The 22,192-nt window shown below is 45.2% G+C and overlaps 3 protein-coding genes across 4 annotated transcripts; 1 reads left to right on the plus strand and 2 right to left on the minus strand.

Moving 5' to 3' along the window:
- The first annotated feature begins 1,111 nt into the window (after positions 1–1,111).
- On the plus strand, positions 1,112–4,807 carry c8h17orf67 (chromosome 8 C17orf67 homolog). Of its 2 annotated transcripts, none has more exons than XM_035636366.2 (4): positions 1,112–1,265; positions 2,518–2,606; positions 3,873–4,003; positions 4,692–4,807. In XM_035636366.2, the coding sequence occupies exons 1-3, from the start codon at positions 1,211–1,213 to the stop codon at positions 3,987–3,989; spliced, it is 261 nt and encodes an 86-aa protein (XP_035492259.1). In that variant the 5' UTR covers positions 1,112–1,210; the 3' UTR covers positions 3,990–4,003; positions 4,692–4,807. The 2 variants fall into 2 exon arrangements, with proteins under 2 accessions (XP_035492259.1, XP_035492260.1); XM_035636367.2 differs by having other exon boundaries at positions 3,873–3,990.
- Positions 4,808–5,843: 1,036 nt separating this feature from the next.
- cbx8b (chromobox homolog 8b) lies at positions 5,844–9,339 on the minus strand. The gene is made up of 5 exons (XM_035636361.2): positions 9,116–9,339; positions 8,941–8,984; positions 8,569–8,634; positions 8,394–8,460; positions 5,844–7,506 (listed from the first exon to the last, which is right to left on the minus strand). The coding sequence occupies exons 1-5, from the start codon at positions 9,284–9,286 to the stop codon at positions 6,631–6,633; spliced, it is 1,224 nt and encodes a 407-aa protein (XP_035492254.1). The 5' UTR covers positions 9,287–9,339; the 3' UTR covers positions 5,844–6,630.
- Positions 9,340–14,537: 5,198 nt separating this feature from the next.
- LOC118312967 (E3 SUMO-protein ligase CBX4-like) lies at positions 14,538–21,360 on the minus strand. Its single transcript, XM_035638078.2, has 5 exons — positions 21,061–21,360; positions 20,806–20,849; positions 20,158–20,223; positions 18,101–18,167; positions 14,538–17,070 (listed from the first exon to the last, which is right to left on the minus strand). The coding sequence occupies exons 1-5, from the start codon at positions 21,127–21,129 to the stop codon at positions 15,574–15,576; spliced, it is 1,743 nt and encodes a 580-aa protein (XP_035493971.1). The 5' UTR covers positions 21,130–21,360; the 3' UTR covers positions 14,538–15,573.
- Positions 21,361–22,192: the final 832 nt, after the last annotated feature.

Here is a 22,192-nt window from a genome sequence, read left to right on the forward strand (position 1 = left end):
TAACCGCTTTTCTCCATTACCCTGATTAAAAAGGAAAAAAAATGGAAATTTGTATCATTAAAATCCGTCCTGTGCAGGAGACACATCGGTAATGCTGCTTGAGATATGTGTAAGAGGCGGCAACGGAAAGAATGACGCACAATGACGTCTTCCCTCCGACGTCACCGGCAAAGCCATTTGTGACTTACATAAGTAAATGATGGAATCAAATTAGGCTTACATTTTGGCAGGTAAATATTTAATCTGAACAGTAAGCTATCCTGGAATTTGGTCCCTGTTGTGGATAAAGCTGGATCCTACACTTACCATAATCCATCCATCTAATTGCAGCTTTCACGACGCTGTCCCTGCCTGGTCAGAATCCACATTTTTATAACGGAGGGTACCTGATGACAGAATGTGGGTAATTCTCCCAGACTTAAAAAAAAACTGAGCAGTAAATCATCAAGACAAGTAAAGTGGCCTGTGTCTCGGTGGAACTTCCCTTTAATATACAGTATATTTAGCTTACAGCAGCAGCACATGCGAAGAAAAAAAAAAGACAACATACTTTTGTTGTTTATCCTTTTTTACTCTAGGGAGGGACGAATTCACTGTTTTCCCATAATACCTATAATACCCATTTCACAAAGGCGATCACCACTTCACTCCACACAGCCTGTCCCCTGTGTCTAAATGACTGCGTTTGCATCGCCATCTAGTGGACAGAATGCTTCCTGCCGCAGTAGACTTCATATAGTGGTACTCAAACTGGGGGGGTAGGCCCACCTGGGGGAAACATATAGAGCCACCGCAGTAGGATGACCAGAGTAAAAATATGGAGTGAAACTAAGTTGAATGAATATGATTTATGTTTTCTCGTTTTAGTTGTTTCCCTATCATTGCTAATGATTGTTAAAACAAAATTTGATCCTGTTTTCAGCTTGTGAAGGGGGGCATTTCAGAAAGTTGAAGAACCACTGCACTGGGTATTCCACATATCTCTCCTGTCATGCTGCAACTTTAGAGTTTATAGTTATAGTTTTATGTAAGTAGATGTATCATCACTGATATATGTTTATTCTAAAATATCTCCCTAGTAACATTAGCAGGTAGGTGAAAGTTTGCGGGTGACGTGCAGGAGGAGGAGTATTTTCCCCTGCACCCCCACTGGACACTGGTCGGGACCTCAGAGCAGATCGAGCTCAGGCAGGAAAAGCAAGTGAAGAAGATGAAGACGCTGGTGGTGTTTCTGCTCTGCCTGGTCCTGCTGACCGTCTACACAGGTAGGAAACTCTCAGGGCTCTGTTACCAAGCTCTGCACCCTGTTTTTTTTAACAGTGAATTAATCCATGCATTTTGATCAGAAAAGGACAATGAAGGATAGTAAATAACGGAAGTAACCGTGTGGACCCATTTAGGATAATTTTGCATGAATTCAGTGTTTCTTTCTCTTGTTGCATGGCCTCAATAAGTTAGAGTTGCTGAATTAAGAGAAGAGGATGGTGTCAATGACCATTTTTACTTCCTTAAATGATTGCTGCATTTTGCACCAGTATTCCATTTCACAGCCGTCGTAATTCCGTGTAAAACTGACTATAGTCGTCAGTGCACATTCTTGCATCGAACACAAAATGAAACCGCACAGATCTTTCACAGCGACTCATCTTTCTTAATGAGACAGCTGGAGAGTGTGTTGGGTGTTTTTGCCACGTTGCTTGTGAAGGGCCCAGGCAGCAGCAGCAGCAGCAGCAGCAGCAGCAGCAGCAGCAGCAGCAGCAGCAGCAGCAGCAGCAGCAGCAGCAGCTCCCTCTGGCAGGAGAGGAAGAGGGAAGAGAGGCTGGCTGCCTGCTGGGGTCACGTGCAGCACAGGCCCGACTCCCTGGGGAGCGTGGAGGATGAATGGGCACTTTGTTACCTTCCACCAAATACCCTGCTTCCCAAAACAGGCTAGAGGCAGAGAGCCCTTGCCAGTGTGTGTGTGTGTGTGTGTGTGTGTCATAGAGGGAGAGAGAGAGAGAGAGAGCAGCTCCCTTGGGGCTGGTGTTGGGGAGTAAACAGCCTCACATGGACTAGCTAAACAGATCAGGTTAGCCACAGCCCATAGTGGAGAGAGGTTTTACTCATGGCTCTGAACACAGCTTCCAGTGAGAGGAATGTTATCTGATTAGCCAATCCCCAGCCCCTACTGAGCAAACAGCTGTTGTGTTCGCTGCAAAAACAAAATAACTCGAGCAGAGGTCGAGTCTGGTGTAAAGAGGAAATTCAAATAGAGGAAACTGCCAACACACACACACACACACACACACACACACACACACACACACACACACACATACACGCAAACAAATAAAACCCAACATCCCAATTACAGTCTTTTACCTCTTTATTATTTAATTTTTTTGTATGGATCAACTTTATTGAATCTGTTCTCCCCAGCATCAGTAGAACTTGCGGACGAGCAAGTGTGCATCACGAGACATTTGAGCAAATATATCTCTTTGGAGTCAAACTCTTATCTGTCTCTCCCTCCCGCAGATGCCAATCCTATCATTAAGGAGAGCTTTGCTAAGCAGCTGCTCCGCAGCAAGAGGCAGAAGCCCGGCTACCCCGACGAGCCAATGAGGGTAAGGTCCACTCAGAGCAAAGAGCACAGATACCTGACACACGTCGGAGATTAACCTCAGACTATTGACCAGTTCTCTACCTTCTCTATTCAGCATTTATTATCGACACTTCAGCAATATAAATCGACTTGTAATAAATTCTTGTAACATACACAAAGCTGAAAAAAAACTATTTTATCAATTGGAGTTGTGCAAAACAGCTCTATTGACTCACTGATACCTGACATTTAAAGTGTCAATTAATGTTGTCAATGATTACATTTTCTTATGTGAAACATACTTCACCAGTTGTATCAATATATCTTTTATATTGCTATGTGAGTATACACAAACAATTAAATATACAGGTGATCATAAAACTTTTTATAGTTGTGTTCAAATCCCATTGAAGAGATATGATTGTGTAAGAGAACAACCAAGTAACATTATCTGTTCATGCACAGTTATGAGTGTTGATGTGGTTCTTATTCAGTCGTTCGTTTGTGTGTTTTTTCCCATCTCACTTACAAATGAGTGATTTAAAAAAAATTGAATTTACATTTGTCAAAATTAAAATCCACATCAGACCAACAAAAGATCAGATCAAAATTTTGAAAGACTAATAAAAAAAAGGAATGATACATGAACAAGTAAGTAAAAATAAGTTAGTGAACACAAAGATGACGAACAGCCTGAGAAGATCAAACTTAACATAATACAAATATGACATCATTTCTTTATGATTTAAATGTCTGTTATGCACCATGGTTGCTATGGACTGGAAGGGGAGTTTTAGCTGAGCACATTTTGATTCACTTCATGCTGTAGGATACATTTAAAAATAAAAAGTGTCATTCCTGAAATTATCTCTGAACCTCACCTATAGAATTTCACTCTTCCCTTCCAATGATAAAAGCAGCCCATGCTCTGTGAAGTATGTATAATGTGTCTTTATTGAATGAGGATCTGCATCACCTGATTTAAATTTAGCAGAATAAAATGACAGATCTTCTGACCTGAGGAAAATGTTTCCCTATGTGGATAACCATTATTCAGATTCAAACATGTCAAGCACCACTCATCTCTTTACTTGAATTGGTCATGGTGACAATGGCAAGCAAATGGTTCTGAGTCACAGGAGTTTTATTCTGACTCGGTGATTCCTCCCGCTCTGCATTCATTTTTTGATTTATGCAAATGTGAACTGCAAACCGTATCCACGTTGCTCTGCATTTCTTGTCTTGTTTCTTCCTTTCTACCCGTTCAACCGTGCACGTCTGTCTCCAGGAGCATCTGCTCCACATGCAGGCTCTGGATCAGAGGGCCAAGGAGACCAACATGGAGAACTTGCTGAATCCCCACTGCCCCCCTCGCTGCGACAGGAACTACGGACACCCTGTTTGAGGTTGATGACAAAGGTGTCCACAATCGTTTTACAAAAAAGCAAATGCAAACTGCACATGCGTGCGAAAATGTTTGCTTACACAACATAGATTACAGGGTGCAATCCTCTTTCCACACTCATACACAAATCTGTCTCGTTTGCATGATGGATTACTCGTTTCTGTACTGAAACTATCTGGTCTCACTGTTGTTGTGTTATTTCTCTTCCTTTATCACAACTGTTGGGCACAACAGAAACCGCACATACAGAGTCAGACTCATGTCATGCAGTGTCTTCCAACCAAGTCCATTTTCTTGTTTAAATCATTTAAAGCTCAAACTGGTTTCAAATAACAACGTTCCAATATTGTGTTCATACTTTCGACGAAAAGTTGAAAGTATGAAAGTATGAAAAGTTGAAAGTATGAACACAAGCTGGAAGCAGGATTTAGATCTAGGAAACAGCTTCTTATATAAAATGTAAATATTAGGTTTAAGAGGATGACACTGTCATGAGGAGGAATCTGATTTATACAACTCAGTTTAAAGGTAGCCTATCTTTAAAATAATATTATGTTGTTATTATTAAATACCACATTGATGTAGACAAACATATACTGCCATTTTTTTGATCACGTCTTAGGAAAAGTGAGACACGATATGTGTATTTGGCTTCACCTGACAATTTCCCATATTTACACTGTTATTTTTCCCTCTCCACAGTGGAGGACCAGAAGAGACAACACGACTCAGCAACAGCAGCAGTGAAAACGATTGCTTTTGCTTCTCCTTATATATAATGACCATGTGCAGAATGCTGAATAAATGGTCAAGCTCCATATATGGTCTTACTGTATTACAGCTGTGTAGTTTTCAGTTGTTGTGTGTATCGTGTATCACCACAGAGTGAAAAAAGTGTTAACAGTGAATGCCAAATGAAATAAATCAGAATGCAGGAGTGCATATATATATATATATATATATATATATATATATATATATATAGTGGGCAATAATGGTGTTATTATTTGTATTCAATTAGTTTAAAAAGCAGAGGAGCGCTGAGGGTCCGGCCTGTGTGTGCACAGACGTCAAAGACACCAAGATCAGAATCAAAAGGTCACGCTTGTGTCGTGTCACGAAATCGACCGGGTCTGTGATTATCTTATTTTTGTTGTTGTTGTTTGCATTAGAGCACAGAAATAGGACTGCGTGTGTGGGCTGTGTCTGCTCGTTGGGACGACACGCACTGTGAGTGAAATACATTTTGGCCAGAGCCGCTGGTCCACGCGCACACCGGCGAGAAATAAACAAGGGCATATTTAAAAAGAGAAAGAACAACAAAAATCATGTGTTGTCAAAAATTCTATGCATGGGCCGCCGACGCAAACCATTATCTCTGGATAATAAATGCTGTGGCGGTGATTCGCGCGTGTGTGTGTATGTTCCTCTAGAAATAAACATTAAATTGATCAATACAAATATCGCTGACAGGACAGAAACTGAATTGTATAGCACAGCAGTGGCGGATGGAGAGCTGCATTTTTTTTTTCGTTTATTCAACCTGAAAGTGGCCATTAAAGATCGGACGGGAGCATTAAACACGTCGGATCTATTCCGGGCTACATGAGCCCCGAGCAGCGGCGGCCGCGGGCCCGCAGCGGCAGGTGGGCCTCCCACTCCCCCTGTGGTCGGCTGACCGCGGCCGGGACTTGGGTTCCACTGCGCACTTGTTACGTCCATTTTATTTTTTTTAAAATTGACAGAAATGCAGGCCATTCAAATTCAATCACAAAAAATAAATCCATCATTTGACTTATGGCTTTAAAGGCCGACGGCGCTGTGACACGAGACACATAATTCAACACAACGAAATGAGGAAATTCAACGTGTTTTTTTTATTGAAAAGCTTTCTAATAAGCCATTAAACACAAACCTTTTTTTTTTCCTTTCTTGTTACATCAATGTTTCATGAACGTTTTCTATGAATATGTAAAATATAATATAATGCAGTTGTATGCGCCTTGGGGAAACTCGTAAAGTGTCGGTGTTGAGTGAATACATTTTGTTCACAACTAGAAATGTTAGAGGCATCACAAAAGCCGAGACACCCTCGGTCTTTAAACACAAACAATAACAGATTTTTTTTTTTAAATACTTTTGAATTCAAAGTGCTTGAGAACATTTTTTCTTTTTTAAACATAAACCTTATGAAATCGAACAGGGTATTTTCAGTCTAATCAGTTCAAATTAAAGAGAAATATTCAATCCACGGGCTGGATTTTATCTCCAGGCCTCAATGCCTCACTTGAAATGAGAATGAAAAAAAAAATACATTCTAGTTACTTATATTTGCAAAATAGTGAATTCACAAGCTCTGTACAGAAAGTAGTCGGCTGCTGCAAAGGAAACATGCAACTCTTTCACGTCAACCAATGCATGAAGCAAAATGGACTTCATTTGATTTGGACAATACATTAAATAGATGTCAGACTTTATAATATATACACATATGCACATTATGTAATTTGCCTTTATACATTACATACAAAAACTGCCTTGCTCAATAATCACTCTATATGTCCTATATACATCAGAATGAGGCTGAAGCAAGTCAGAGAGAAAAAAGCATGGTGTAAAAAACAAATCAACAAAGAAATGATCATCTTTTGTCTTTGAAGAAGCCTTTAGAAGTGCTGCTCTCCTTGATGGTGACGGTCAGGAAGTTGGTGGTCACGTCCGTCACCAGGACTTTTTCCACGCCGCCGACGGACGGCCTCCACGACACCTCGTCCAGGTCGTCGTCCAGACGGGTCGGGGACGGCCTGTCCAGGAAGTAGGGCTTCTCCATCAGCGGCTGCTCCGCGGGGCGACTCAGGCTCTGGCTCACTTTGGACTGGTGCTTGAAGTGTGCGGGTACCAGGTAGGTGGATCCTTCCTTAGTCCTGTGTGTGTCCGTGTCTACCCTGTGTGGATGCGGGCTGCGGTCAGAGTAGAGCTGCTTGTAGGAGCTTCCACCGGAAAGCTCCCTGTTGTGCTGGTGGTGGTGCTGGTGGTGCTGGTGGTGGTGGTGGTGGTGTTTATGGCCATGACCGTGGCTCTCCGGATGTCTGTGGGCCACTTTAAACAGCCGCAGCTCTTCCATCCCGTGGTACTTGGTCAGTTTGTGAGGGCCTTGGCCCAACAGCTCTCCTGCCCTCCTCTTGTGGGGCTCAGAGGTCGCGGGGCTGCAGCCGCTCTCCTTGAAGCGGGGCTTGGGCTTCGGGCCTCTTTTTTTGGGCACGTGGATGAGTTCGTCTGCAACGGTTTGCTTAAGGGAAGGCTGCTGGTACTCGCGGCCGCCGAATTCCGGCGGCCGGACGCGTATGCTTTCTCCGCGGTTGACAGCACTGGGTGGGAAGATGGTGGGAACGACAGCCCTCAGGCCCTCTCTCGCTCGGGGGGTGACCACCGGCTCTGGGGCTGGGTAGGTGATGTGCATCCCTCGGACCGCCTCACTCCTGAACTCATACGACTTGGCTCTATCTTTTGCCTGAGCCTGTTAAAAAATAAGAAAATTTCAAGTAAAATTTTTATTCAAAATAATACAAAAAAAACCCTACTCCCTTAACTCCCTTAGTATTTTATTTCCTAGTCAGTGAATAAAATTCATCCATTATTTCTTGTATCTCTTTCTTTCTTTTCTTTTTTTTTTTACACCTCTTCTTTTTCTACCAACTTGTAAATATATGTCAAAAAAACTATTTTTTGGTTTCAGTTCACTATTTCAGTTCACTATTTCAGTTAATCTATAAATTCCCAAAATAAAAAATTTAAAATTTGAAAATCCGAATGAGGTTGCAACCATACAATAGGCGAATGGGTTTGAACAAATGCAAAACCTCCTCCTGTCAGGCCGCAAGATTTATTAGTGAAATTCCACTGGCTCGTTTTAAACAAATAGTCCTGTGGACGGAGGTTCTGGAGGTTTAGCTCAAGATAAACCGTCGGTCATTTGGCAATTTTCACGGTTCATTGTCCTCGGGAAAGCCGGAAGCTTCTCTTACAGCTGACTCCGTTCACTCAGGACAGTGCGACTCTGACATCCGAGTTCCAAGGACGGAGGGGGGAAAAGAACGGATTTCTACAAAAAGACAGTAACACCGGCAGCCTCGGAACAGGACTTCGCTATGTCAACAGCTCCGCATGAGCTGTAGGCCTACCACCCGAACTAAACACGCGCACCCCTTAAAGGGCCAATGCGCCGTTTTCAGTGTGCACAATTAGAATCACTGAAGAGCCTCGCGCGTGTCTGTAAAATACAACGAGGCCGATGTTCATTTCCAGGTGGTTTGGTTGAAGACGAACACACATTGTGTCAAAGAGAGAAACCTGCAGGAGAACTCCAGCTCCAGCAGCAGCAGCAGTTGCCTGCGATGAGTTTACCTTGAGCAGGAAGGTCTTGGGTTTGGGTCCCCTCTTCTTGGGGCCGTACAGCTCCCTCTCCCGCTCCCTGCGGGGCAGAGAGCAGCAACACCGCCGTGGTGAGTGTCACGGAGCGGGGGGGGGGGGGGGTTAAACCATCGGCCCCGGTTGGAGGCCCTGGCGGCGCGCATCTTACCTCTGCTCGAAGGCGACGAACAGCCTGGAGTCCAGAATGTTCTCCTCCGGCTCCCAGGTGCTGTACCTGTGGAGTCAGACAGCACCGTCAGGACGGAGGACGGACACGCGCGCGCGCGCGCTCGCGCACGGGACTGGCCGCGGCGTTTAGCCCCGCGAGCTACAGTCTCCGCCGCGGCGTGCAGTCTATGTGTACACCTCGGTTTTTTTTTTTTCTTCTTCTTCTTCTTCTTTTTCTAATCCGGCTCTTTTCGCTAGCTCTGACGAGCTAACGACAGCACAGACAGCCGAGACAGCCGAGACAGCACAGACAGCACAGACAGCACGGCCGCGGGCTGGACGCACGCGCGAGACACAATGAGGCTGCACTTACTTGGGAGACCAGCCCTTCCATTTCACGAGGTATTCAATGCGACCCTGCGTGCCACCAGAAACAGACAGAAACCACTTGGTTAGCTTACAGGGCGACTGTACTCTCTGAGCGCGCTGGTGGCGCATTCGATTTCACGCTGTCGGAGGGAAAACGGCGCGTTCCGTCTCACACCCACCTTCCTTATCCTCCGTTTGATTATGGACTCGGCAGCGAACACCCGCTCCCCGACGGCGGACAGCTCCATGTTTACCCCCGTGCTACCTCCCGTTAGCTCGGCGGACGCTAACGTTAGCAGAGCAGATATTTTTTCTCCAGTCCCAGCCGCTGTGAATTCCCGACAGACCATAATACTCGAGAACAGAATGGACGTCAGCGCAATTTCTCTTTCCTTTTTTTTTTTTTTTTTACAGCGTTGCTAAGCAACCGCAGTCGGTGGAACCTCTAGAAGAGTGCCCATTGGTCCAGCCGTTGCTACGTGCTCGGGTTGCTAAGTGAGGGGAGGAGCGTGCGCCTGTGTGAATTCTTCCGGGGGGGAAAATGGTGGCTATTTCCCCGCGCGCCAACTGAATCATCTCGCGCAAGTTATGCGAGACATTCAAAAAATGAACACGTGGTCAAGCGTTATCTAGCCCAGTGCGCGCCAAAGTGTCGCTGCGCAAAGTATAGCAACTTGAGAAAGACGTTGTTTTTTTTAACGCGACCGCCGGGAGACGGCTGAGCCATCTTTCCTCGTTTTTATGAGCTGATATAAAGTGTATTATTTGAGTGCACGAGCACAGGCTGTGACAGTCTGTCATCTCATGTGTCATCTGTCACATGTATGGGCGACGTGTGTTTGTTTGTCGGTCCAGACACACACCGACACTCGCGGGGTCAATAAACAGTGGCTGACGGTTCGTTTCGGTTCATCTTCTCCTGTTCTATCGAAAACCCTCTTGTGTGTAACTTTTTCTTTGTTTTCAAGTATGGTTTGTTAGAATATCTCTGCAATGGGCTCAATAAGCCAAACACCTGCTATCCGTGTTATTCAGGAAAAGCCCCCGTTTTCGGTCAGGTGGGAGGACAGTCCGATGGGCTGATCAATAATATGTAAAAGGAAAATGAGCCAAAGGATCGAACAGAAAGAAGTCAGCTGAAGCCTGATCCCTTCAGTCCAAAACACGAGATCAGGTCTGTCGGAGCTGTTCACTCATTCACTGTCGGTATTTTACTTTTTAATGTTTGTTTTTTTAACCCTTTTTAAGAAATATCAACACACAACCATGCGTGCTTTCATTGGGCCTTTTGGTTTTAACACCAGAGGGAGAGGGACTTTTTTGGGGGGAATCTTAAAGTCGTGGCTTTGGCTTTGGAGCTAGATTGAACATAAACAACAGACATAAACAAAAACTATCTAACAAGATCTGATTCATTTTTTTTTTTAATTTCTTATTGTGGACTGAAATAAATAAATAAATAAGATGAGCAATGACTTGTCGCCGAAGTCAGCAGGCCTCAGGTCCATTTTTTTTAAAAATTTTACGAATACAGATGGAGAAATAAAGAACAACAAAAATGCTCACGAGGTCAAGTGTTTAGTAATCGGCATATCTTTTATATAAATGATAGTAATAAATAATTCACATATTAAAATCATTATTCTGTGTCACCAAAGTATATTTTTTATTTCAACTGGCACCTTATTTGAGTTCATTTGAGTTCATTTAATATTAAAAGGAATGGGCCATGATAAACCGTCTATATGTAAAAAGAAAAAAAAAAAGAAAAAGAAAAAAAAGGCGACTACGAAAACAAATGACAGACAACACCATTCGTTTTATAGATAAAGAGATGAAGAGAAATGTTTATCTTTGTTAAATCTTTAAATGTACTCGTTACTCTTCGTTTGTCAACTTCAAGTCAAAATGATGTTGACGGAAATAGAAAATGTCTAATGGTGCAACTACCTCATGAAACATGTCTTGTATAATAATAATAATTATTATTATTATTGTCATTATTATTATTATAATTAATATCATTATCCTACACATTTTGCTGGCGAGGTATAGATATATTGTAAATATAGACAGTTTGTTCGGAGTAACTGAAATGCCTGAAATGCAAAAGGAGACTGAAGAAGCCAGTCAGTGTCAGTAAAAAAAAAATGCGCAAAGCGTGTAATATTGTTCTATTAAAAATCTGTGTAATAGTGTAATATTGTGCTTGTGTTCACACCGTCAGCCAGTGGAGACGTTAACGCGCATTCAATGAAAACCCAATGGAATGTGTTTTCAGTGAGTCACCTGGGCGCAGAGATCAGGGAATAAAACATCACCACTGACACGGGGACGGGGAATGATTTATTTCAACGACCACACTTTTCATCGTATCTTTTCCACTTGTAAGCCCGATCATAAAATCAGCAGAGTCCAAATGATTTCAGGGGCTTTGTCGTTAACAGTACAGTTGAGACTTGTGTTTAATGAACTGCAGCGTTGAAACGTGTTGTTAATGTTCGTTTTGCCGTCGGGATGGATCAGTTCCAACTGCTGCGCAAATCACACACACTGAGTCTGAAGTCCAGAGAGGAAATGTCACTAAATAGTGACCAAGCATGTCTTATTTGGAAGTGTTTTTCAATATATCCGATGAGAAGGTGAAATGAACGAAGACGTGTCTGACTCTGACACGATGTGTCAGAGTCAGACATTGATTTTGTCCATCTTTCCATTTGTCTTTAAGGCGTCTTTTTTTTTTTGGTCAGTGCCAAAAAACAAAACACGGAGCGCAGGCAGAAAGGGGAAGATGGGCGCAGCACCTCAGACTCTGGATGCGATTGGTCTCGGCGCGCCTGCAGTGCAGCGGCGCCGCCGCCGTGCCAACACCATTGGCTGGCTTGTATCCGGGCAAGACGCGAGTTCCCGGTGCGCGCACTTTTTAACGGGGAATACGCGGCCACACCGCAAAGGCAACGGCGGAGAGAGAGGTCACCGTCCTCGCGCAGCCAGTTGGTTCCGATCGTCGCCGTGGTACAGATGGGATTAATTCACGTTTAACGCAAAACAATATAGGCTGGAAAAATGAAAGAGCATGCATCTTTTATACTTTATCTGGGTTCCAGTTATTTCAATCAGGCTATTTAAATGAAATGATCAACTAATGTGACAGTGAGGGCAGTTCCTTGTCACACACGCGCGCGCGCTCCACACCATAACGACAGCAGGTTTACGCATGGATTCTTGTCCAGACATCCCACGTGCGGCTACCAGTTCCAGTTGTTAACCACGTCCAATCGCCCCAGACAACATGCAGTTGTGTGTGTGTGTCTGTGTGTGTGTGTGTGTGTGTTCTGCATGTGAACAGTGAATGAACAGTGGGGAGGGCGCACACATATCTCCACTTAACTCCACTGTGGCTGACGGGGTGATCACGTCCCCACAGAGACGCAGGATCCGGGCCTGTGTTTAAAACGGAAGAATAAAACCGCACTGCGTCCTCACACACGTGCACTGTGGTCAGCTCCATCGGCACCGCACCACCGTGGCACCACTCGTTGAACAGAAGGAATGCTGGTCGACGCCCGAAGATCGAAGCTTTAAAGGGCGTAGCATAGTGGGCCCTGTGCTTCTTGTCACATCCCGCCCCAACACTCACCACCCGCAGGTTTTAACAAGGCCGAAACACAAGGACGGACGAACAGGCAATGTAGTAAATGATCTGCTTATTAATGGAATATTTTGTCTCAGCTCCTCACAGTGATATATATATATATATACATATATATATATGGTGCCTTTGTGAATTATGTTGATGTTTCTTTTACAAAGTGAATCACTGTTCAGAGAATAAAAGACTTCCAACAAGACTTCACAATTACCCCCACGTGCATTGTCACTATTTCATAGTAGTAATTGGCATTCGGTTGTAATGAGCTCCATAGGAGCAGTACTCGTAATGAAATAAAGCCGCGGTTCAGATTGGGATTGAATTTCTCTCATTCCATGTGTGTGAATCGGTTTGGAAATCCCCGATGCACTTCGGAATCTGCAGGCCTTCGTTGTGCATATCTGTGAGAGGACTGTGTGTTGACCATAAAATACCTTTCGAAGCAGCAGTCTCGCATGTACTCCCTGCATCTAGCTGTGGCCAGCCCCGTGTGAACACGCACAGGCCCGATCTCGGCCGCGCGTGCAGATTCACTATGAGCTGGCTACGAGAGGAAGACGAGGAAGAAGATACAGATGTTTTATTGAAGGGGTTATACAAGCAGCCATGGTTCACAGTTTGGCTGGTTCTTTTTTCTTTCTTTTTTTTGCCCAGATAAGAGCAAACACACCGCATGACACATTGGGGGAATTTCCCGTGTTTCACAGATACGCGTTAGGAAAGAAGAAATAGCAGAGATGGATGGAGCCGACTGAGGACAGGGAATCCTCTTTCCTCTGTCGGTGCTCACACACCTTTTATTGTGGTGTGTGGGAAGGCTTGAGATCCGCCGTGTCCGATGACACCAACAGACACACATGCGTTCACATTCTAAAGACCAGACAGCATCTTCATGGAGCAGGAGAGCGCTGACTCCGCGGGTCGTTCATTCACACACCACTCAGAGGAAGAGGAAGTCCCCTTGACGCCGCAGACTTGAAGTGTGTGAGGACAACACAAAAGAAAGGAGAAGAAGGCAGGGGAGCGAGGACACGTGGACACGGAGGTGAGGCTGGGCCTCCCCCGGCATGTCGAGGAGGAGGATTCACTCAAGGAGCACCTGACCCGAACAGCTGCTCGGGTCGAAACCGCCAGCCTCAAACGAGCCCATCCACGAATATCTCATATCCACTTCACATAGACGCGTTCAAGTGTTAGTTAAACCACGACGCCATCCCTGCAGGTCACAGCCGCAGGGCCTCCTCCTCCTCCTCCTCGTGTGAAGAACAACAATTAAGCCTGCAGTCACAGCTCTATTGGGCTTTTTTTGTGTGTGTTTGTTGAATGGCGAAGTAGCAGGTCACAGGTACACCGACAAGGAGCTCTCGTGTTACATCCACCGCATTGTCAGATGCGTTTTTAAAAGGCCACAATGTTGCAATGTACGGCGCAGCCACAAAGAGTTGAATGTGGAAGGGGACGCATTGGTCTCCCTGTGCAGCAGTAAGCCAGGCCTGACCTGTAGCTCCAGCATAAACACGGGGCACATAGTCGGCCCCGGGCAGCGTGCAGGGTTAGATGATGCCTATCTGAAAATAAACTCCCTGTAAGGCTCTGTAATAATCGTCATGGTCCACACACACACACAACACACAGCCACAAATAGAGCCGTGTACAGATTTAGCAACTTCTGGGATAAGGTTAGTAAGAGCATCACGCAAAAAAAACGCCCGCTCCCTGCAGGAAGACAAGGCCTCGTTGTTGAGGTTCCTGAGGGTCATGTGTAAGCATGAAGAAAGAGTCACATTCCGCATTTCCCTTGCAAACAATTTTATTATTGCGAAAATGTATCATAGGAAAACCTTCACTTTTTAGTCCGCAGGGACAACATCTCAGACCATGCACACAGTGTTGAAAGGGAAAGAGAGGAGTGTAAGAGGGAACAGATTTGATTATGACAAGAGCCCGAGTGTGCTTTTACATACTTTTTAATTACCAATTTGTTGCAAACGTTACACAAAAATATGACACAATTATTTCATACTTTTTCTGTGTGTATGTCACACCTGTCAGGGTGCCAGAGAATTGGGGGGGGGGGGGGGGGGGGGGGGGAGTCATGGAGCATCGGGCTGGTGGTATACTAATCTTTTGGGATTACACAGCTTGACTGCCAGTGTGGACACAGATTTGTGACAATATCATTTTTTCAAAAAGCCATTTGAGTCACAGCGCTGCCGCAAAAACATGAAAATAAATACGTTCATATGGTCGTATATCGAGTGTGTAATGGAAGTGACTTGTGCTCATTATTAGATCTCGAGATGCATGACTCAAAAAAAAAGAAAAAAAAACACTGAACAGAGACCAAATAATAGGAGCATAATCAAAAGTTAACCATTAATAATCACCTCTTCCCTTTCAACGCAAATCACATTTATTGACACAGGGGTGCTTCATTTCTCTTCATCTGCTTGTTTAAGCATGCCTAATTGCATGATCTGTCCAAGCAGCATGCCTCCTTGTTAAACCTGTCCATCTGCTCTCACACACACGCACACACACACGCACACAGTGTAATTTACCATGATTCAATATAATTTTTCTTCCTTACAAAATTCTCCATATAGCCTACCATTTTTAACATTATCTGAGACGTAGACACTTTGAGTATAAACCAAATTACATCCATACAAAAGTGAGAAGTCTTTACAAGAGTTAAGTGCATTGACAATTAAGGATCAGACATCTTACATGACCTAATTTTGCTTTAGAAACTAAGTTTGAAATAGCTGTAATTAGACACTGCGTGTGATAGAATCTCAGCGTTAACAACAGATAGAGCTTAGAAGAAGACATATGCAAATAATGCGATAAAAGATCAAATCTTTTAAGAGCTTTTTAAGAAATGAAAACAACACCAATGGTCCATTTGTACATTCAAGCATCTTTAAATCAAACTTTTTCTAATGTACATGTATACAGTTACACAGTTGGTATCCAGCTCAGTTACACTGTTACATACTCCTTAAACGTAACAGTGAGGCAGTTTGTCGTAATGTCTGTGATCACTATATTCCCAAGGAACGGCTGGAAGGAGGGAAACGTCTCCTCTCGCCTCTCGTCATTGTTAGAAACAGACAATGAGTCAACTTTCGCCTTCTCCGCAGCGTTTTGGGTTTCACTCTGGAGCTGCGTTTCTGTCTGTGCGTCCGCTTGCGTTTGTGTTTCGGCTTGCGTATGCGTCTTGTCCCGTGTGCACTCTAGAGTTTCAGCTTGTGTGTATTTTTCCGGCTGGCTCGCTGCGGATGCTGCAGCTATAGGCCTGGACTTGACAACGCTCAAGTCAATGGGTTCCTCTTGGTCTGCATACCCGCAGACCTGCAGTCCTACGTCACCCCTGTGTCCGTTTTGGTCGATGCTGATGCTTTGGGCGGGTGGCGATACTGCGTTAGGAGCACTGATACTCCTGGAGCTCAAAAACCTCTTGTTACTCCCGTGCTCCTCGCAGTCCGTGTCAGAGAGGTGCCGCTTTAGTCCTTGAAATCCACCTTGGGTTGCTCTTTTGTCCAGAGCGGAGGGAACTCCCCTCTCCAAAGGCAGGGAGAGCAGATTAGGCTTGGTTGTCAATTGTAAAAGCTGATCCGCTGGAAGCTGCCCCTGACCCCTGACCCCGACATGTTTATCCTGCTCGGTCGCAGTTGGCTCCACTTTGGGAGACTGATGCCTTTCTCTGGGGCAGTCTACGTTAAATCCAGAGCTGGGAACAGCTGGTTTGTCTTTGGGGTTTCTTGCAAATCCGTTCATGAGGCCAAGCTTCTTGACGAGTTTCATCTTCTCCAGGTGGTTCTCCGCGCCGCTGTCCGTTCCCTGCCGCGGATGCTCCGCCGTGTCATCACAGTCCCCACTTTTAATTTTAGCTGCTTGCATTCCATTTTCCATGTACTTGCTCATGACAATAACAATACGGCCATTCTTGTTTTTGTTCTTCACTATCTTTAGCTTGCTGCTGACACCATTAGACTGTGGCAAAGCGTCCTCTCTGGGTTTTACCTTCTCTGGCTCTTTGTGCCCGTTGAGGTCAGCAGGCAGTTTCTTCAGCTCCATAGTGATATCTTTCACTTTAGTCAGGCAGCCTGAGTCTTTATCACGAACCCACTTTTGCTGCAGCACCGGAGGCACATTTAACCCTTTGTTGGGCAGCTCCGGGGCGCGGACGTCTCGGGGCTTAGAAAATATGTGCTCGTGCACCTTGAGGTCGGGCTGGTAGTGGTGGTGCTTCTTGCTGTTGAGCTGATAGTAGAACTTCTTGCCGTTGGTTTGCTGCTCAGCCTCGCGCTCCCGGCACAGTGGCTGGTACTGGTGGTGCTTCTTGCTGTTCAGCTGGTACTGCTGGCCTTGGGGACGGAGCATCTGGATAGGACTGGACTTCTCGCAGCCGTCCTGGTCCAGGGACGCCTCGTGGAGGTCGGCCAGAATACTGGATCTCCGGGCAAATGAAGGGACCTGTGAAACAAGACAGTAATCAAAAAAAAAAAGCATAAAAATAGGGCATTAGAATTAAGGGATATCTGGGGTTTCCCTCTGGGCAGGAAATTGATTAATGGCACAACTGTCTACAGTATCTATACATGCGTCTGTCTCAAGTTACAACAAAAAAGCCATGGTTCACTGGGGCCCATGTGCTGAGCTGTGAGCTGTGCTAGGAATGCGTGAGGGGCCCGTCTGAGGCCTGGACGAGAACAGTTTATTTCAGGGGCCTTGGTCCATGTTCACACAGGCCTCCTAAACCTCCTGTGCTGCTCTTTTCAGCCGCCGGCCTGGGCACCAGAATGATATTTCCAAGTGTCTCCTGTGGCTGTGACCTCAACTAGGAAGAATGTCACTGGCTGCTTTGTGTCCTGTCACTGACTTTATCCCACACGTTAGCACCAACCCCCTCCTGAGAGGAACAAAACCACTCCTCGGAGGTCGTCCCCTGGCCTTTTGGACCGGTGATTGATGCGCTAAATGTACAATTCACAGTGTTATAGCTACAACTGTTAGGTCAGGGAACTGGTTCCTCGTAAATTGAATGCAGATAATTGTGTATCGTTTGTAATAAACAAGTTCCAACATCGAAGTTAAACATGAAAATGGTTGTCTAATCATGGGGATTCGCTACAGTCTGTAAAAATTAAGTCAGGTGATGGCATTATAAGAAGCTGTTTATAGTCGGAGAAAAATAAACCCTTGCATTCCAAACTGGAGGTGCTATGTTTGAAAGGGTGAGGGTGTTTACCAGGCAGGGCAGGTCTAACAAACAATGATTCTGAGTTGCATTATGGGGAATGTAGGACCCAGCGATTTCAAACGTTGATCCATATTATGGCCTCAAAGTCAGGATATTATCTTGTCCTTTTGCCGCTTTAAATGTGATCATTAGTTTCTAGATCTGTCTCCTCTGAGTCCCTCAACTTTTTGGCCCAAAGTATTAAATCCCCGGAGTGTCCATTTATAACTGCCTTATTTGTAAAATTTATCTCTGGTTTCTTACCTGAACCAGAAGGTGCTTGGGCTTGGGGCCTCTCTTGCGGTATCCCATCAGCTGCTCTTGACGTTCTCTGTGGGACAGGAAAACAGCAGCCCGTCAGTGAAAACATCCCGCGGAGACGAGTCGCTGTTGCATGGCAACAACACAGCGTCACGGGCATCCTCAACACTGAGTCCATGTTGCAGGTTGGAGCTATACTCCCTGATGCAAAGTGACAGTCATTTAACGCAGATTAAAGGAGCAATCACTTTACTTTACTATGAAGTATTTACCTATCAGTGTCTTCACCTTTCTTTCAATGTTTAATATCACATTGCACGTATTCTTCTCTGCTACAGTGGCTACACCCGAGGTTCCTTCCACCCCTAATGACTTGTCATATAATGTCTGTATCCACAGTGGAAGATAAAGGCCTCTCGTCCTCTCCGACTTTCCTTAGCCGTCCCCACTGTCAATGCAAGTCTCTCCGAGGCAGTAACTCAATACCACAGACAGGAGTGATGTCAGTCCCCTCCCCCACCCTCCTCCATCACATCTAATTACAATGACGACTTCGTGTATTTTCATAGCCTGGCATTCAGACGATTCGGCTCCCCGGGGAGACACGCAATTAGTTTCAATAAAATCTCTCCCCTTTGGAGAGGGAGGGGTAATTGCAAAAACAGACGCAGAGTGATGTCGATGTTTTGCTTTAACGTGTGACCTGCGCCCGAGAGGTTGCTGTAAGCAAGAGCTGAGGGAGGCTCAGAGAAAAGCCAGTGACAGTTTAACACGCCATGGTTTTGAGAAACTCAATTATATTGTATTTCATGTGGAGTTGTCTGGTCAGTCACTCAACAGACTATTTAGCGCCTAGCCAAGCAGCTAATTTGACCACGGCAGCCCACTTTGAAACCCATGGAGACAGGGCCCTTTACTAATGAGGAACATGAGGAAGTTTCCCTGGTTTAAATCTTTAGCCGGTTCATACACCTCTGATTTATGGTGATGCCTAAGCTACTACTTAGTTCCCTGCTTACTTTAAACCGCATGTCCTCGTGCCTTTCCACTACATCATGGGCAGATTAAGAAAAGATGTGCACCATAAATTAAATCCCCCCCTCCACGCAAAAATGTGTTTTGACTACTGTTCTTTCACTTAGATGGTTGAGCTTCGATATGTGCAGACTGTGTTCACATTCATCCGCTCACCTTAAATCTCTGGTTAAACTGCACAGGTACAAGCATTCATTTATGACATCACAAGCGGTTAGACACCAAACATGGCCCGGTGAACAGTTTACACAAGTGTGACGTGGATACTTGACACCTCCAATAAATGTACACTGAGAATGGACTTTACAGGATTTTTGGCATGAACAATATTTTCGTATTAATAGATTTAGAACTTTTTAATGAGGGAGAAGAGAGCGAAAGATACACATATCACAGCATTCTACGAAGAATCTTTTAAAGATGTATTTTTAAATGTCCTCACGTGCTGCTGGAAGGGGAGGGGGTCATAAAGGTTGTGTCTTAGTCTGACAATAAAGTAGACAGAATCTTTTTTGTTAAATGTGTCATTTTGCATAATCCATAATATTTGGGTTATTGGCTAATATAATTGGTTTCCACGTCCTGCGGGAGACGGTGGGACCTGGGACAGCAGGCAGCACTTAAGCATGATTACCTGATGCTACCACTCAACTATCAGGTGACAAAAAAGTAGATCCTCGACGAAGTGTCACAGTTCGCTCTGGTAACCCTGACCTGAGTTTAACCCTAACCCGACCCACTGATGTCACTCATGTTTATCGTAATCCAACCCCCACCCCCACGGCACTTAAATTGACTGACACATTGTGTGGACAGTTTATTATTGACATGGGTATCCACATAGTGTGACCAGGCTGTCTAATCCCTCACTGTAACCACACAGAGAGCTCCTACTTGGGACATGTAGACGAGTGACAGAAGATAAACACATTGAGAAATTTGAACCTGTTTGATCTTGTTATTTTGTAAATGTATTCTTTTGACCTCACCACATGTGAGGTGGGTTAATCCAATCTGACACCTACCTGTCTTGGAAAGCATCAAGCAGCCTTGGGTCCAAGATGTTTTCCTCTGGCTCCCACGTGTTGTATCTATTCAGAGATGAGAACAGTGAAACAGTGACGAATACACTGGCCTGTCAAAGGTGGGTGACGCTCATGAATAAGGGCTGAGGACAACAGATGACTTCTGCACTGCAACGACCCTCAACTGGCCCCAACCCTGTGAACTTGTTAATTCTCCCACAGCTCATATGTGTAGACCTGAAGTCTACATGTGTAAACAACAAATGGAGACACTTGCACTACCTGACCGTGCACGTGTAATAAATCACGAGTAACTTTTACGCACGGGTGTGTGCGAGTGTGTGTGGGTGGGGGTGGTGCAATGGCCCAGCCTCCAGTCAGCTGTAGAGAGATGGACATTTCTTAAACATAGGGTTCAATTGCATACGTGTGTTTCTTTAATTGGAACACTGGGGATTGCATTCGTTCTAAAACTACATCCATCATCGAGGCCAAACGCATCGAGCGGCCACCGCAAGAACGCGCAGCCGCCCATGTGCGCGCGCCCACGCTCACAGGGACGCACACATCAACACAAACACATACTTGTGTCGTGAATGTTGCCCTGTGGTTATGATCTCCAGTGTTTTGCGCTGTGGGGGTACTTACTTTGGGGACCATCCTCGCCACTTGACCAGATACTCGACCCTGCCCTGTGAATGGACAGAAACGGGACAATCGCCTTAACGTTACTTTACGCAGAAAAATGCACTGCGCCGTCATCCTAAAAAAACCGATCTAGAATTTAAAAAAAAAACCGGAATCTGTACTCCACGAGAAAAGACAAGACAACCTAAATAAACCATCCTCATCTCCATGTGCATGTGTGTAAAAAAAATGTCCTTCATTGCTCTGGTCACAAACCTTTCTGCTGCGCTTCTTCTCGATGCTCTCCACCGCAAAGACGTGCTCTCCCGCAGCGGGTAGTTCCATTTTCCGATACAAGAGAAGCGGCTCTTCTGTTTTTTTCTCTCCCTCTCTCTCTCTGCTTTCGGTGTGAGACACCTTATCCTCGCGTCCAGGCCGTGTCCCCCTCCTCTGCTCCTCTAATGTGAAACACAAGAGCCCCGCTCCTCCTATTATCTCTGCGCCGCTTCTCTCGCTTTCCCCCCTCGGACAGACTCGTTCTGCATGCGACTTGAAGCTGCAGCAACAAAACACTTCATGCAAATAGCCGTTGGCGTGACGTCAGACGAGGGGGAGGTAATGGGGGGGGTTGTTCCCGTGCTACCTTCAGATGCTGTCGGAAAAAACAACACCGAATTTGTCGGCGCATGCAGACATGTAGGCTAGATCTGAAAATTAGAATCCAGACAAAGTTCTTAAAATTTAGAGAGGATTATGGGACACCTGAAGGATTTTATGTTTGAGGGCAAATTATTAGTTTAATTTTTTAATAGACTACATAAGCAGTATTTTTCCCTTCATCTGTATGAGACATTTACGTGGATACGTTTACATTAAAAAGGTGTCAACACACGTTGTATAGGCCCATCATTCACCTTCTTTACTCAGCGATTACAGCATAACACCAGTGGGAAACATCTCAAAGTTGTTAGTTTGCCATCGGACAGGACACCATTTAATTCCATCGCACATGGTTCAGCACCACTCATTACAAAACGTATGACGATCACTATACAATTTTAATAGCGTCCAACCAACACCAAGCAAGTTCACGAATGAAGGCGTAACTGTGACTCTCAAACGTACGAGCTGAGACCAGACCCTGAAGGCAACACCCCTGTACCCCAGTGTGCCTGGGTGTGAGACGGGCTCCGACTGCAAGAGGGAGCTGTGAAAGAGGAGCGCGTCTCCATCCGACGCCGCGGTGGCCTGGTACGTGCCGCTGGACTCACCCATTCGAGTTCAGCAGCTCGCGAAGGCCTTATGCTTTTATGTTGCATTTTCCACTTACATACAGTGGATATTATTCTGTCTGCAGTGCGCCCCCCCGTGTCCTTCACCATCAGAGTCCGGTCCACTGTTGGGTTTA

This window comes from Scophthalmus maximus, chromosome 8 (assembly GCF_022379125.1).
Source record: "Scophthalmus maximus strain ysfricsl-2021 chromosome 8, ASM2237912v1, whole genome shotgun sequence".
Classification (NCBI taxonomy): domain Eukaryota; kingdom Metazoa; phylum Chordata; class Actinopteri; order Pleuronectiformes; family Scophthalmidae; genus Scophthalmus; species Scophthalmus maximus.

Excerpts from the sequence above, each read along its gene's own strand:
- c8h17orf67 (XM_035636366.2), top strand. The coding sequence starts at position 1,211 with ATGAAGACGCTGGTGGTGTTTCTGCTCTGCCTGGTCCTGCTGACCGTC. Across the intron at positions 1,266-2,517 it reads CCTGCTGACCGTCTACACAG|ATGCCAATCCTATCATTAAG; the intron begins GTAGGAAACTCT and ends TCCCTCCCGCAG. Across the intron at positions 2,607-3,872 it reads ACCCCGACGAGCCAATGAGG|GAGCATCTGCTCCACATGCA; the intron begins GTAAGGTCCACT and ends GTCTGTCTCCAG.
- cbx8b (XM_035636361.2), bottom strand. The coding sequence starts at position 9,286 with ATGGTCTGTCGGGAATTCACAGCGGCTGGGACTGGAGAAAAAATATCT. Across the intron at positions 8,985-9,115 it reads TCAAACGGAGGATAAGGAAG|GGTCGCATTGAATACCTCGT; the intron begins GTGGGTGTGAGA and ends GGTGGCACGCAG. Across the intron at positions 7,507-8,393 it reads CCAAGACCTTCCTGCTCAAG|GCTCAGGCAAAAGATAGAGC; the intron begins GTAAACTCATCG and ends ATTTTTTAACAG.
- LOC118312967 (XM_035638078.2), bottom strand. The coding sequence starts at position 21,129 with ATGGAACTACCCGCTGCGGGAGAGCACGTCTTTGCGGTGGAGAGCATC. Across the intron at positions 20,224-20,805 it reads TGGCGAGGATGGTCCCCAAA|ATACAACACGTGGGAGCCAG; the intron begins GTAAGTACCCCC and ends ATCTCTGAATAG. Across the intron at positions 18,168-20,157 it reads CTTGATGCTTTCCAAGACAG|AGAACGTCAAGAGCAGCTGA; the intron begins GTAGGTGTCAGA and ends CCTGTCCCACAG.